The sequence below is a fragment of the Anarrhichthys ocellatus genome, unplaced genomic scaffold (assembly GCF_004355925.1).
Source record: "Anarrhichthys ocellatus isolate YVR2014 unplaced genomic scaffold, GSC_Weel_1.0 scaffold3, whole genome shotgun sequence".
Classification (NCBI taxonomy): Eukaryota; Metazoa; Chordata; class Actinopteri; order Perciformes; family Anarhichadidae; genus Anarrhichthys; species Anarrhichthys ocellatus.
The window spans coordinates 8,454,701-8,471,775 of NW_022280033.1; the positions used below are offsets into that span (position 1 = coordinate 8,454,701).

At 41.4% G+C, this 17,075-nt stretch overlaps 1 protein-coding gene across 3 annotated transcripts in view; it reads left to right on the forward strand.

Moving 5' to 3' along the window:
* Positions 1-17,075, forward strand: part of lrmda (leucine rich melanocyte differentiation associated) — a 189,443-nt gene that overhangs the window by 116,459 nt on the left and 55,909 nt on the right. For all 3 annotated transcript variants that reach the window (XM_031877238.1, XM_031877245.1, XM_031877254.1), the window contains exons 3-5: positions 9,611-9,737; positions 11,129-11,268; positions 14,301-14,427. In XM_031877238.1, the coding sequence (XP_031733098.1) occupies positions 9,611-9,737; positions 11,129-11,268; positions 14,301-14,427 (394 nt within the window). The remainder of the gene's footprint in view (positions 1-9,610; positions 9,738-11,128; positions 11,269-14,300; positions 14,428-17,075) is intronic.

Here is a 17,075-nt window from a genome sequence, read left to right on the forward strand (position 1 = left end):
AAGTGAGTTGGAGAAATGACGGTTAATGATGTTGACAGCAATTCACCTCTGCTGAATTACAGAAAGATTTGACTCAACTTGCCTTCTTTAATGAGCCTCACTCAGTAAAGGTAATGGGCCAGCGGTAAGACACGGAGAGAGGCGGGGAGGGGAGAAAGTGAAAGAGAGTGGGAGGGATTTATTCTTTTTTTTTTTTTACTCAGGGAGCTGCACTGCTGTCTGTGGTTTACACTGGGCTGACTATCACATACCTGTTAAGCTGCCATATCATGGCACTACAGAGACAGAAAGGCGAAGATATGTTTTCAAAGCTGTGTGTATATGAATCACTAGATCTTGTGTTACTGCAGCGTTTCTATCTTTATAAACTGTTAAAATAAGTATACTAATTGCTCTTGCAAAATGACAAGTGAATACTTTATATAAGTAACTTTTGTCCCTTGCTTTCAAATATTCTGCAATTGCACTTTCACACTGTGCAGTTTGTCGTAATGTGCAAGGTTTTCTCCCAATAGGTGTCCATCATTTACTATGATTTTCTTCTAAGTCTGTCTTCTGGATTTTATTTGCTCTGCTTGGACCAAATAAGACTATTTACACACTTCTGGAGCAAGAACACTGATTCCAGCCTATAGCTCGTTCACTGTTGCTAATCATGCATGTTTATATGCAAGTTCGTGACAAAAAGCCTAACTGACAGCGCGACTGTTGATTTGCACTTCTATTTTTTTCCACATCTGACTGTCATCCCATCAAAGTAACATATCTGTCTGTGTCTTTGAGTGTCTCACACTGAATGATAAATATGTACATCCAAACTGGGATTCAGTGCCAATTAAGCATTGACGGAGATGTCACCCAGAATGTAACATTTAAATTAAAATGATGGCATTCAATTTCAAACTGCCTTGTGCGGTGACATATTCTATTATCTCCTTCCGAGGTGTAGGACAAGGCAAAAACAACAACGATGAACGGAGGAACTATCCCAAAGGTCAAATCAATAACTTTGCTGTTTCTCTGCTTTTTCTTGTTGGCACTCATACGTGTCAATCATATTAAGCCTATTTATAGGCTTGTTAGAGCTAAAACATGCTGGCTTTCATTGTCATCTTGGAAAATCTCAATATAGTCGTTACCTTACCAGGTTTAGAAGGCCCTGAAAACCTTCCAGCCTAGTGAATGGTGTTGCAAGCTGCACTGAAAACATAAGTCAATGTAACTACAGTTATATTGATTTCCCTATGACGATTTTACATGAGCAGTGTAATGCTATTATTTGTACATGGAAGTACGGCAAGCTCTAATTCACACGGGGGGGGGAAATACAAGGCTTGATATTTTAATTGGCAGGAATACTTGTCTAATTATCACATTTCTGTTTGCTCTCCATGCTGAGATTATGTAATTATCCTTTTGAAACATTGTGGAATGATATTGCTTTTTTGTGTGTCATATTCTGAGACGCCTCTGTACCTGACACTCAGCAAGCCACTTAATAATATGCTAGAAAGGCAGCTAATTATATTATAATAATGGCTTGATGAAAGCAATAAGTCAGGCTGGTGAATGAGTGATAGCACTGTTGGACTGCTCAAGTTATAGCTTCATCTCAAATTACTGTAATCGCAGCAAACAGGAAGTTCTTTAATTACTAATGTGTTTATTCATTACGCCAAAAGAATTTGAAGTCTTTGCATTTGTTAACATTATGCAAATTGCAGTTCATTCTAAATGATATGTTTCCCTGCAATGATATTTTCAGCAAATTGAATCCCTTATCAAGTTAATTACTCCATGTTTACAAGCCCCCCCCCCCCCCAAGCTACGGTATCCCAATTACAGACTACACCTGTTCCATTTGTGGGATTTGTATTTGTTACATGTGTCATTACATGTTCTCCTGCAGAGCACAGGTTTGTCAGGGGGGAAGAATCACCGGTTAGACCCCTCACTGGGCTTCCAGATTTCATCCTGTATCAACAAACGTTCTGTGCTGACTGGTGTCGTCTAGTTATGGGATCCTTTGCACAACAGAGGCAGGAACAGAGCTGACACACGCTTCCGCAGGACCAGCGGTGGGGGTAGATGGGTGATCTGACGGAGGGCGCGCCTGAGCAGCGGCAGCGTCAACAGCAGCCGCAGACTGCTTTCGAAACTTTTTAATTAGCACTAATTACCTTTGCAGGAAAATGTTGAGGCTTGAAAGGATTTGTGTCAGCAAGTGGGAGATCAAAGATTGTGGTGCTGTGCATTTTAATCTGAACACTGAGGGGTAATAGGGGGCTGTTTGTGTGTTAGAGAGAGGGAAGGAGGGAGAGAGGGTGAGAGGAGGAAACGAAGCATCCCAGGTGGTACTTGAGCAGTCTACCTCTAGTAATGCTGTCTACCAATCACACCACAGGTCCCGTCACATTATAAAATGTTCCACTAATATAAGGAAATTAACTTTTGTTTTTTTTATTGTTTAATCGAATCATGGCTCTCGCTCGTTTTGTTCATTTACTCCTTTGTCTGTGTGCATGTGTTCCTCAGTGTCAGTATGTGCAAGCCTGTGATTTTTATTTTTTTTTTCAGCCGCTTCATCAGACTGACAGGCATTTCATAGAGGTGGTTTTTAATGCATGCCTGGACATCACTGTGGCAGGGTCATCCATCAGACTTCAAGACAACATCGATCATTTGCCATGAAGAGAGCGCAGGGTAGTGATTATTTGCTATTAGGTGGATGCTCAGGCATACAAATGGCTGGCAGTTGACAGTTGAACTCACTCAAACGTAATGCGGGATGGCTCCCCCTCTCAGGGAAATGTTGACAAGCACTGAGCCTGAACACTGTAATGACAGAGCGTACAGGCAGACAGGGCACTGAGGGATTCTTCCTCACAGATCGCGGCATCTATTATTTAATGGTTCCTTTATTTCATTGCAAGAGTACATGAGTTCATTTCTAGTTACATATTCTGTAGACGCATTCTAGTTTTGTGCATTCTTTTATCCATGAAAAACGAATTGTGTAATGTGGAGTATACCATAGGCTGATTGACCCTGTCACTGTAATGTTATTATACACACTTAAAGATGTGTGACGCTGTGTAGCATGCATGAGAGGTTGTGTCTGCTTGTTTGTGCCGCATTGATGTCCTCGCTGACTGAGAAGCCATCAGTGAATTGATTTTCAGCTCCTGCTCACTGAGAGAGGAGGGTGTTCGTCATGTTGATAGACAACTAATCTTTCAATACAAACATTCACAAGACACATGGCCATACTTTGAGCACAGTCCAGGTACTATGAGGAGGGAAGTGCTGTGTAGGCTCTGAAAGGAGCCCGGCCCTTACGAGCAATACTGCTTGCCTCCCTTCTCTGGTGATGTATTTCACAGTGTACAATTTAGTGTTGTACATTGGAAGCAGCTGTCAGTCTGTGACAAACCTCATTTGCTGAAACTTCAAAAGAGACGTCCACCTTTTTTGCAGGGATCTCTCCATTTCTTTCTTCACCGGGAAAGAGGCAACGCTCTCCTACCTCTCAATCGGGTCATTGTTGGAGCTTAGACTTCATCCGGGGCCAAACCGGGGTCAAGCAAGGCTTATGGAGGAATGTCTGTCAAGTCCTTATCCCTTGGCCAGGGTTGATCCAGCGTCATTAATCAGACAGGGATTGGAGATGCAAGGGGAAGCATGAGGCCAGGTGCTGACCTCAGTACAGTTGCTTTGATTTTGTCTGGCCCTGACTGTTTGTGTGTGCGTGTCTGTGTATGTGTGTGAAGTGACAGGATCAGTCCCTGTCTGATTCACAGTGCTCTCAGCCCCTCTGTCAGCGCTAATGACATTGAGAGAGAATATTAACCTCACACACTCAGCAGGAAATATCCACGGGGATAGTCTATAACTCAGACACTGCAGGATCCACACTGGTATTATCATTCAAACACACCGAAGCTAGCTTTAAACGTTCAACAGACGCACCATGGCGTAGACATTTTCAACAAATTAATCTGCGCTTCTCACATAATAACCTCATATAGCACCCAGTAATGAGCGATGCTATTCAACTTCTTCATCAACAAAAACTTTGCTAATTGTATTTCACAGATTTCTTCTTGCTTGAATTTGTTTATGCTCTCTAAAAATATATATTTTTGTTTTGCAAATGATGTAACGCTGTGTAAAGTTCAATCTGGCATGCCACCTCCAATTGACAGCTTTGTAGCTAGTGATGCTCTACACATAGGCTATCAGGAGCAAGCATAGTGCAATATTCAGAACAGATTAAGAGTGAACCCACATAAAGAACAGATTTGCTGGCGGCGCCAAACGTACTCTAATGATTTGCATTGCCATTAATAGTAATTTGCAGCTGCCTAGGAGGAGACATGTAATCCCCTTCCCATGTGTGAATTGACATGCATTCAGGGAAGGCTATGTGTGTCCTGGACGTGTGATCTTTAAATGACTGCCACCTGAGGCCTGGCAATACAGAGAGAGACGTGCCACACGGAGCATTGACTGTCTACATGTGAGGGAGATAGGGGGGGGTGAGAAAGGGAGAGCTGTGGGGGAGATAGAGACAGATATTGACTAATTCCCCATCGCCATCAGAGATGCATGTACAGAGACACGTATAGGCCATAAACTGTAGCTGGAGGGAAGAGTGCTGGAACAGACCTGATCAGCGCTGTGTGGAGGTGGTAGGAGGGATGTTGGGGGGCTTGAGGGGTTGCAAGGCATTCATTTGCTTTACAGATAATGCCATCTTATTTACCACGAGCTAATCCTGATAGTGTTTTGATGCTGCATTTTGGTATTTTTTTAATGTCTATTCGTGTTTTTGTTTTGGGTTAGAGTGATGAAATGCAGCTGTGTTGAACTAATGGATACTTGTGTATTAATAGGTTGTATGTTATCCTCAATTCTTCCTTTATTGACACAAAGCTTTATAACTGTAGGCCTTCCACACTCACAACCACTCTGTTACAAAAACATCAGCTCTATCAAGTCATTCAGTATCGTTTTTAACATTAACACAAGAAAACATATCTAAAGATTGGTGGAAATAAACTTATTTCCACTGCATTTGTTTATTAATTCAAATGCATTTCTTCAAAAAGTGTCAGTAAACAGGACAAAATAATGCACATTGATGCAGTTATATAATGGTAATAAGACTTGATTCCTAAAATAAGAGTTCTATTGAGAACTGTTGGATAATTACTTTAATTGCACAATTTGGTAACATGGCTAATTTGCTATATTACTGATCAAGATTAAGAGATACTTTGCACTGCACAGGGTGGCAAGAAATATCATAATGTTTCTTATTTTAGGCTGAATGGCTCTCCAGCCTCCGTCCTCCCTCTCTTCCATTCACCTTTCTTATTAAGTTTATTAAAGCCAGTCCACATACTGGGTTGCCCAGGTCCAGTTCCTTTTCCCATTCATTACAGTACCTTATCCTGGCAGGCAATCTGAAGTGTGCTCTGAATAGTCCATTATGCACATATGAAGGCCATCATGGCCCAAGTATTGGTCAATTCATCAAACATTTATCTGTTGCCTTCTGAACTGGACGTCATTATGCCTGTCACTCTGCAGCTCTGGCCGGCCGTTTAGAATAATAGTGCATTGCTTTTCGGCACAACTGTGACCCTTGAGAGGACATCAGCCCTTTAACTGTGGACTGCACCTGTGAGGGCTCTCCAGCTTTTCAAAGTGTTTGTGTGTGTGTGTGTTTTTGCTATACGTTAGACTCAGGAGCTTTTTCAGTATTGCTGTGCTATCTGCAGGGATGTGGCCTCTGTGATGTGATCTCTTTCACCATTTCGGTAATTGGGAAGACTTTGAGCTTGTTTTACATTATAGCTCTGTATTTAATGGCTCAGAAGTACTCCACATTGGACCTCAAAAAAATTTAGATTCATTCAGGCAGCAGTTTCAAAAACAGCGGACATAATAAGCGAGACTGTGTAACACGCGCTTTTTCATCTGCTGCTTGAGGATATATGACATGACAATGGCACACACCATTGGCAGGAGTGACTGACATTTCAGCCAATAATGGTCGAGAGTTTTCTTCCCTCTGTTGTCAGCAGTGGTTCATCAATCACTGTGTCTGCATTAGTATTAGTGTATTGATCCGGCAGGGCTGCTCTCTGGGTCAGTGTCTCTCTCCAGCGTCCTTGTCTGGTGTCTCACATAGTTCCCTGCTTCCTGTGCTGAGTTTCTGCTCCAGCTAAATATTTGTATATGTGCTCTGTGTGCTCAGTAGGCCGAATCTTAGCAGATAATGGGGATTTCAACACATACATGCACTACTTATGTAAGCTCAAAAGCACACACACTGATGCACACAGGGCCGTATGATGTATGATGCTGAGCTTACACAGGCTAAGTGGTAGGCAAAGCGTAAAGACAGCCTGAAGTATTAGCTCTGACAATGAGGCTGATCATAATTATCTTAACAAGAAGAGGATTCATCGCCTCACCTCGTTAAAGCCACCGCCTGTCTCTGTCTCTCTCTCTCTCTCTTGCTAGTTAGAGGCTTAAGAAAACGCATTAGATCACACGTTACTAAGGAAATCACAATTATTTAAATTTGTACAATTAGGTGACACAATATGATGTGAGTAAATTATTTTTCATATAGCATTTGTAAGATTTCCTCCATTGTTTTTCGTAAATTGATTTTCATAGCTAATGATATACATGAATATAAATTACATTATCAGATGTATGAAACAAGCCAACAATGGTAGTAGTAGTAGTAGTAGTAGTAGTAGTAGTAGTAGTAGTAGTAGTAGTAGTAGTATTTACCATTGCACTGGAACTAAAGATACATTACTGAATATTGTCATTATCACTATCATCACAACATATTTTGAAGACGGTGAGTTACATCAAACTGTACTAACATTAGAAAAACATGTCCTGTGTGTGTTACATGTGTGTTATGCCTGTGTTTGCCATTTACCAAACCTCTACAGCACTGCGACTCAAGTCGATTATGCTCATTAGTTTTGTTAATAGCAAAGGCTGCCCTTCTTTTCATTTATTTTAAAGAAGTGAAGTACTTTTACTGCAGTGCTTGAACTTTGTTAGTTTTCCAAGCCACACATTAAAACAAGAAAGCTTATAAAAAGTAATGAAACCAGCAATGGAAATCTGCAGAGGGAGCACAGAAGGCTGAAAAGTATTAGAAGTTCAATCCCCACACTGTATTTAATGCTGGATGGGAGTCAGTGGCTCTCCCCTGGCTGTGAATTTAACTGATTAAATCAGCCAGTGCACGCAGCAGTGGTGACATGAAAACAACAATTAATAAGGCTCCCTCCTGTGCCATGCGGCTCCTTTTAACCGAGCAGCTAATAACATAACCCACAGGACTGCAGCCCATCACACGCACACACGCACGCATGCACGCACACACACGCACACACACTTACAGGTGGCAAGAGTTAGTTAGCAACCTCTGTTCACAGAAAATGCAATAATGTTTATCCAATAAGGTGTGTGCCTAACTATACATTAGCCTCACAGATTAATTGCATGTTGTACCATATTCCCTGTCTGCTGAGAAATGTAAAGTTTGTTTTATAATTGCTAGTTTGGGCCATTCAAAAAACAATTCCAGTGAAAATCATGAAAAATCTGCACGACAAACAACAATAAACTGATCAAAGAGAAACAAAAAAAAGCATAAATTCTTATGGGGTTCATGAGTTTTCCCATCTCTATAGATTTAAGTATTCTAGCTTAATGGGTCTTTTTGCTTTCATAAATGAGAAGCACCACGGGGGGAGAAAAAAAAAAAGAAACCAGAGAAGGATTTCATAAAACTGGCACATCTCTCTATTCATCCATCTTGCCAATGCATTAATCAGACCTGATAAGAGGTTGTCAGCTAGCGGATTTGCCAGCACACTGGCTAGGTGCTGTCAGCTGTTGTTGTGGGTATCAAGTGTGCGTGTTTGCAAAAGGTTGATGTCTTTTGAAATGAGGCAGCTCACTCCGCCTCAGTCGCAAGTCTACAGCGTATCGCTTATTTGTCATTTTCCACGCAAGAAGAAAGATGCAAAGATGAAAGATCATGTTGCTTTGTAGTTCAAAGTTGCTGCCAGTGTGTCCATTCTGTGCATCTATGTGTGTTTTTGGGCCAGGAACTACGTATACTTGGAGTTCAAGCTGATTGGCCAGAGAAAGCCCCCAAGAAACCGCAAATGGAGCAGTTGGTGTGGCAAACTAAAAGGGTGTAATACATGGCTAACCACTGACAAGTCAACATTTTAATAGAGCCAGGTGTATATTCGTGCACTGCATTGCAATCATCTTTTTATTTATTTTTTATTCCTTCCTTACTTTGTAGTTAAGTTTACATAATAAATGTTTCTGCCTATTTTGCCCTGCCCCCATCAAGCTTATTGCTTTTTGCCATACATTTGCAGATTGTGATGATGGAGGTGTTATATTTACATAGCTCCAAGTTGGTATGTGTTATGGCAGCCATTGACACTAGGCAGATCTAGAAAGGAGCAATAGTTCACACTGCAGCTGTGTGAAGACCTGACTGTACCTTGAGATTGTCATGTTGCAATGTGACACTGCTTATGTCAAGGTGAGCTGTTCGCTTTTAGAATTAGAATCATGCTCTACAATATAATTTAGAACATTTTGAGCTTGGAGTAAATCATTTCTATCTTGAAATTATATTTAATAATTAAAAATACTGTGTTAAAATAAAAAATACCCGTTGTGTTAACTCTGAGGAATAATTCCTGAGAAGTGTACAGTCGGTATGTGTCAAGTTCTGGCAGATTTAAATGCCAATGAAGTCACCCAGGACACGTTAACATGGCATGCTGACAGTGTGAAGGATTAGACAACACACACATTGCCTTTGTGCACCTTCCATGACTTGAACTTTACAGGGCCCTAACATTACTCCTAACACCTCCCTCCATCATGTTAATGCCTGTGTGAATGTGTATGTGTGTGTGTGTGAGAGAGACAGAGAGGGAAAGAGTTGAGATGACCCTTCACCCCTCTTTGCAATTTGTCAAAAAAAAGAAGCGGAAAGGCAAAATTCCTCCTTAAAGAAAAACATCCTTTGATCTTAAAATCCCAACACTAACCCCTATCGCGGTAGAGTTGCAAAAAAGTTTCCCCTTCCATTCCATCTGTGATTGCGAGTGTATTCTGGTTCCTCTGTGAAAATGATGGATGACAAGTTAAATTTGTGTCTGGGGAGTGAAGGTGAACTGTGACAGAGTGATTTGTCTTGGGAATGGAGGGTTAGGGTCAGGCGAAACTGGGCGCCTCAAGGCACAAGACATTGACAAATTCATCCTGCCCGCCGCATTTCTGAAGCCTTTTGTTTTGAATCCTGGCTACTCACAAGTGACCCCCATCCCTCATCCTGCCAGCCGCTGAAGGATGCCTCACCATGCCAGGGGAGCTCAGCACCACTAATTCTTGTCATTCACTTCCCTGACAGGCCCAGACCCATACACTCCCGGCGTATGAAAGAGGGGAGGCTGAAATATATATTTCTGCACAATAACAGCTGACCAGATTTAGAGCCGTAACAGTTTTCCTGTTGCCTTATCTTTTGCAGGTCACTGGCGGGTCTCAAAATGTTCACTGTGCTGGAAGAGCTGGTCGTTGACAACAATCTGCTTGGAAATGACCTCCTGTTGCCCAGGTTACCCAACCTCCACACCCTTACACTCAATAAGAACCAAATATCCTTTCACACTAATCACTCCACTAAACCATTTCTCATTTTGATTTGCATTTTACTCTCCAGACATATCACATACATCAGTATCAGAATCAACAGTGTATTTTGTTTACATTCATATGTTGATGCAACTTGCACTTGTCTCAGAGAACCAGTTTTGAATGTTGTGCTTTTGTAGGGAGCGCTGTGTGTTTCACATGAGAGAAGAGGAACTTGGCTGTCACAGAGCCCCACACAGAACTAGTTTCTGAACCACAGGGACCTCTAGTGGAATCAGATTTTAGAGTCAACATAACAGATGTGTTTTATTTTTAAAGGGAATAAAGAGTGTAGGATTAAAACTAGCCGAAAATCCATAGAATGAGACATAATGTTTTTGTGGTGTATTTGCTGTTATTTTAAATGATAAAGAATCAAATCAGGATATTTGATATTTGGATCTATTATGCATAATTACACTTCTTTAACTCACTGAAATAAAATAAATCACAAATTAATTTGTCACTAAACACACTAGAACACTCGCATTTTGGCCCATAGATTATAGCGGCTCTGTGTGTTCTACTTTCCACCTGAAGTAAACACGTTTAAAAAACAGAGCTCCGCACAACCACCCTAAATTCTAGGCATAGACACATTGCGAGGCTGTTTATGATCAGTCAGAAATGTGTGAACTTCCCGTCTAAGCTTCAGAACAGGTTTCGCAATGTGTCCTGTTTTCCTCTGGTTATGCAGATCCTGCTGGGTAACGATGTTCACTCTCATTCCCCACATTCACACACACACACACACATTTCCAGAGTCAACATTAAAACTGGGGCTCCTTGAAGTGTGCGTCTGGGACTGTGTGCTGAGTTTGGTTGTGAAGTGGTCGGCACATGCTAATAGGCCAATTATGTACATCCTGTCGTGGCACAGTGCCATTTTAAAGCTCGAGCACTGCATTAGTGCAGTTGTATTTTGACACTTTGGGGCTCAATTTTCCAAGTGAATGTATTAGTGATGAATGTGCCTGCTTAGGGGCTGTTTGTTTTTTCCACGTTTCGCAAAAGTTTTCCACAGCACGGCTCTGGGAAGCAAGGACTGTTTGAACCACAGGGCATCCATCATTTTGTCACTGTTCTGCACCCGGCCACCGAGGAAATGAAAGGGATCGAGAGAAAGGGAGAGAGAGCAGCAGCCAAATTGTGTCACTACTATATGCCAAAGCCTGCACCTTAAATTGCCCCTCTGTCTGCCCAGTCTCACAAAGCCAGTGACTAACCCCTTTGAGCACTTCGGTAAATTTGACAGTGACGTGTTTTAGTGCAGACAGGCACGGAAGGGGCTGTGCGGGTAGTAAATGCTAATGTAATTAACAGCGTTAGGTCCTTGACATCCGCCCTTTGACACCTGACTGATATCGAGGCCCTGCTGGAACACTTGGCTGATGTGACCCCGTCACTGGTGTACCTAAGCCTGCTGGGAAATGAGGCCTGCCCCAACCAGCTGGTCAGCCCGGATAACGATGAGGACGACTACCAGAGATACAGGTCAGTTACAGCATGGACTGTGGTGATGTTATACATAAATAAGGAACAGATATCACTCTGACCCGTTTAGATAGATGGATAGATAATGTTCAGTGTGGGTGTGTTTATATTTCAGACAGTTTTGATACTAAGCTATTCAGAGTCATAGCTTTTTGTAAGTAATGGATTTGGAGATGTTCCTTTTTTTTAAAACATCCAGCCTCCTAAATTTCACTCGCAGACTGTGGATTCAACCACATCACTCTAAAAGCTTTGTCAACTGGCCCCTCTACACTCCAGTTTGCAAAATGGATTTCATGTGTGACTAGTCACCACCACAAATGAGTGTTTACTACCCTACCTTACCAGAGCAGATGATGCATTAAACATCAAGCTAGGCCTCAAGCCATGCAATATGACCACCATTTGTCAGGGTCCTTTACATGAAATGCGATAAAAGGCGAAAAGCATACTCTCTTTTGTCTGTTTCAGCCCTAAGTGCTTGTTTCTGACTCTGCGTTGCCTATTAATCATTTACCACCCATGCCTTTCTTGAATAATCTTTCTTCTCTCTTTCTTCTCTCTCTCCCCCCCCCCTCTCTCACTTTGCCTCCCCTTCTCCCCCTTTCCCCTCTGCTCGCATGCTTATCTTGCTGGTGAGGAAAGCTGTTCTGTTTTGACTGACAACGTCTAGGATCCTGTAATGTAATATTCATAATGTGTCACATAGTAAAACATCAATTTGAGCGTGATGCAGATTTCATGTCTGACAAGGTTAGGCTGTATGCAGGTCGTGACAGCACTGGCCTTGGGCAATAAATACCCAGCCCAATGCCTCGGGAGCTCTTGGTCTCTCAAGTGAACTACCCTAGTGCGTTGCATCGGTGCCCCAATTAGTGCAGCGACATAGAAACATAGTATTCATTCATACAGCACTGTGTAGTCTGCGTGGAAATACAACAGTTCAAGGCTGTGATATTATATGTTAACAATGGTAACTGATTTTGCAGAGTTGTGCTTATGGGACACCATCTCCTCAGAAAAGTGAAACATTATAACAGAAGTAACTCAACCTCTGTTTTTTTCTTCTGTTTGTTTCTGTGATGTATAAAGATTAACATGTCTTTATGTGATACTTTGACCTCTTATCTTGAGGAAAGTTATCAGTTTGTCCAATCTGGTTATGTTTCAGATCAAAGAGCTTGTGCCTGAGGTGCCTCAACCACCAACTGTAATGTTCACTCAACCTTTTTTTAATGGCATGATTCCCCACAATGTCTATAGGTATTATTTTTGTTTCTTTGTTTTCTTATATAAGTTAGTGATTGTTTAAAAACACAATTTTATGGGCCCCAGAGTTATCGAATATCCTCAAGTAATTCCAATCAACTATTGGTTTGACCTTTACCAGAGTAACCACCTTTTATTTAGTGCATAACAGGTGAGCTAAACAAAAATCATTTAAAATGTGTCTGTCTTTGTAGTTGGAATTTACAGGCAAAATACAGTAAAATTCAACAAATATAGAGGACAAAGTTTCAAGCAAATAATAAGTGTTAAATGTATTTCTGTGAATTGTTTAAGATCAGTTATTGCTTATTAATTGTATCTATTTAAAACTATATAAAACTCAAATAAATACATTAAATCATAGCTAAAATAAATGAACAAAAAACCAAATAAATGATTACATACATCATACAGAATGCGTATTCTCTTAGAAACTTGTCTTTATTTTCCATAATTTTCTACCAAATTACAGAGTTCTTTAAAAAAGGACGTTTAAGGAAAGTATAATAATAGCAAAATCTAGTTTGCTCTCCAACATCCACTTCCAAGGGCAACAAAAATCCTATTGTTGTTATGACATGTTTGGTATTGCCAAAATAAAGTGTATGAGTCTGAGTTTTTTTTTTTCTTCCAGTCCTCTCTCCTCCCCCATACCCCCCTGTGCTCTCTTATCCTCCCTCTACGGTTGGTTTGAATCATTAATATCCCTGCTGGCTGACAGAGCCTTGTCATCTGTTCTGACCCTGTGATGGTAGGTTACCTATAGAGAATAACCTCCCTGCATGTCTCCCAAGGGCATCTTCAGATTTCATCATGGAAATGCCCTGAACAAAGTCCTTTTACAGGGAGGGAGACACAGGATGGGATTGGGGCCTCTTGTACTTAAGTGCTGGTGCTCTTATCGGAAAAAGATCTCTTAATAATGTTCCTATAAAAAGAAATTTAGGGCCATATGACATATTTAGTGTTTTAATCAGTTGTTTTATTTTCTTGTGGATAAGCACGCTTTCTGTTTTATGTGTCTTTCAAACTATATCAGATGTTTTGTTTCTTAAAATTGGCTTGGAGATTTTTCTGTTCCGTGTCAGTCCAAACGTGATCCCTGCATCCCCTCCTTATAATCCTCAGGTGATGAAAACTTGACACGAGCTTTGCCATCTCCCCTCATCGCCATTGCCATCATCAATTTGTCACGGTTCTTTGCGCACAGGTCTTGTCTGTGCCCATATCCCTCGTCCTTTCTCACCCTCCACTTAGGTGCTGCATGCATGTCCTTTTTGGCTACCAGCTCAGCCCTGACATACTCGTTCCTCTATCCCTGCCTGCCTGTGAAAGGATCTGTTGTCATCTATGTATTCCAACCATTATCTTTTGACGTTTCTCTCCCTACCAATGAAAGACAAGAGCGTGTCTGAAAGCTTAGAGCGATATCTGTGATGCTGCCAGAATGACAGCTCTGGCAGACGGGTTGTATCTCCTTTTGTGCTATTTATATGTCGTACTTATTCTTATCAGCTTTGAAGGTTATTACATGCAAGAAAATATCACCATTAAATCTGCACCAACATTAAATCTCAGTAAACACGGCTTCTTTTCAAGTTTTGTTGATGCATGTATTTACATATTAGAACATGTGTCAGTTTGATTAGTGTGTCACTTCCTTAGATTCTATGTTTGTCTCTTTGTTAAGAACAGGCCTACAAGGAGACCTTTTAAAGCAGCAGTACGGTACAGTTTAAAGGTGCATTGTTGTTTGCCCACAGGTACTTCGTTCTGCACAAGTTGCCCCAGCTGAAGTTTCTGGACACCAGGAAAGTAACTCAAAAAGAAATGATGGAGGCGCAGGCAAGAGGAGCCTTCATGAAAGTGGTCAAACCCAAGTCGGAAGCTGTAAGTTAAGCCCCGTTTATTTTATTTTTTTGTGTGTACACTGTTTTAAATACTATTCCCTCTGAAGTCTTGGACTTGTCACATTCATCCCTTTCTTCCCTTTTTCTATTCTTTCCTTTATCCTTCCTTTCTTCCTGTGCATGCTTGACTGTCAGTCTCCCTTAACAAAGGTCCTAGCACTGCGGCCCTTTTGTAAAGAGTCTCTTTTTACTATCGCTTAAAGTGTATGTGTGTGTGTGTGTGTATGTGTGTGTGTGTGTGTGTGTGTTTTGTGTGTGTGAATGTGTGACCACAGCCTGACCTGATTTCGTATGCATGAGCCCAGATCAAAGACGACGGGCGGCTGCCCAGTCGCGGTTGTGTTGCCAAGTGTGACATGGCTGGCGATTGGAGTGACAGCTCACGTACATGGCACTCACAATCGCTTAATTATCCCGTGCCCGTGCACTTATTCCTCCCTCTCTTGTTTTGGGCCACACAGACTAATTAGAGTTCGGGCGGTTCATAGATATAACCAATTCACCCCTTCCCGACCCTTTTCCGCCCCGTCTTCCACCCCTTTGATAATGCAATATAAATGAACAGCTTTTGCCTAGATTTGATTTCATGTAATTGTAAGGTCATGAAATATTTAGTATTTGGATCAGCTAAGCTTTGTCGTTTCAAGGTCTCTGGGGCTCTGACAGCGAGCCTGGGAGGTTAAAACGGATCCAGAATAGCAAGAGCGAAGGCATCCAATGACAAATCAGAAGCATGTGAGGTGATGTCGGGTTTAAAAGCGCACGAGAAAAGCAAAATATTTATTGTTTCAGATAAGATAGTGTTCTGTTTTAGTGTCAGTTCATGCTATGCTTTGTTCTTGATTCTTCATGCAAGTGGCAAGCAGGAAAGCAAAACACTGAAATAATTTAACCTCAGTCTGGCATGTTTGGTAGATGGAGGAAAGTGGAGTGAAAACAATGTTCATCCACTTTATATAAAACGAAACTAAGGACCTCTACAATGCTTTTTGGCAGGGTAAAGTCACTTTATAAGATTTTATTTACATAGCTTGTCAGGGGAAAATAAATGTTTGCCTTTGTCGCCACAGCCTTAGATGAAAGGAGAGATAATCACTGATTCTAGCTGACATGATGTGTGTGTTTTTCTGTCTTTGTGTCTTTGAACCTGCTGTATATGATTATTTATTCCCAATGCAAAGTAAAAGGTTAGAGCTTTGATGAAAACGCGTCTACCTCCCATTGCACACAGTATTGTGTGCCTGAACATGCTTTTGCTGTCCTACTGTTCCTTATTAGCAGTGTTTGACTGAGTCTACACAATGAAGATCATTCTTGCCGGGACTTATCCCGTGTCGGGGCCCTGGGATGTCACAGTGGCATTTCCATAACATTTGTTTTGATTTAGATGAGACGTGATGCGTCAACTATCACAGACTTGATGAGCCATGAGTACCTCCCGGCTCTAATTGTCCACATCATCAGAGTGATTGTAAGCTGACCAATAGTGCGGGCCACCAATTAATGCGACGTCTGCAACAGAACAGGAAAGCGAGGAGAGATGATGGCATAATTAGATATTTGTGTTTGCTTTTATGTCTGGTATACAGCAGGGCGTTGCTCATAACAGTGGCTCATGGTACAGTGTCTGCCATTTGCTTCATTACAAAGGATGGTAATTAGCTGTCTCGCTGTCGCCTGCACTACCATTTGAGTCTCAATTAGTGCAAGTATTGGAGGGAAAAAACACAGGAAGACAGACGTGATTTAAATGTTTTATTGATAAAAAGTTTTTTGCTCTGCGTACAGTTAATTTTCCTTTCAGACTTTTATGACAAATCTCCTTCCTGCTGTTTACAGTATATAAATTGAAACCATAGAAACAGCAGCAACGGCAGCAGGGTTACGGTGATCCTTGCCCATTCATGACAGCATAAATCTGAAGAAAGAGCCCGTGCTCTATCAGATCATTCCCATTGCATGATGTGCGTATTGGAATAGTTAATGGTCTTGCTATGAAATCGACAGTGCTGAACTTTGGAGACCTCTCTTGAGTCGTATCGGAGTGGATTGTGACCACAGTTTTAACTCCTTTTCAATCATGCCATTATGGCATGGCACTGGGTGCCGCCACATGGTTTTGATAAAGCAGTTATGGTCCTTAGCACAATCTGAACACCACAATTGTTTTATAAATTCCCAATGTTTTCCATGCTGCCTACATCCCAAGCAGACATTCAATGGCCCACTGTTTGCAGGAAAAAGCACACAAAAACCTGCGACGAGATTTGTGAGTACAGAATTAACAAAAAGTTGTAGAAAAATTGATATATGTATATATGATGTCACAGAGTTAAACCTTCACTGCAAAGACAAACATTGTGACAAAGAGGAAAACAAAGAAACGTGCTCAAATTGAACAGCAATGCTCACACACTGAGGTTTAATTGTTATTGTATGCCTTCATGCACGACTGGACATGACACCGTAAGTGGGTGACAATGAGCTGTCCCTGACTTGTCAGTATGTTTTGGTGTTTGCGCCAAACTCAGAAGGGGGTCATTTTCTCTTTTGGGTTTTGGTTGAATTGCATTTCTGAGTAGAAAGGACAAGTAGTTTGACAGAAATGACATAGATGAGAAGAGGGAG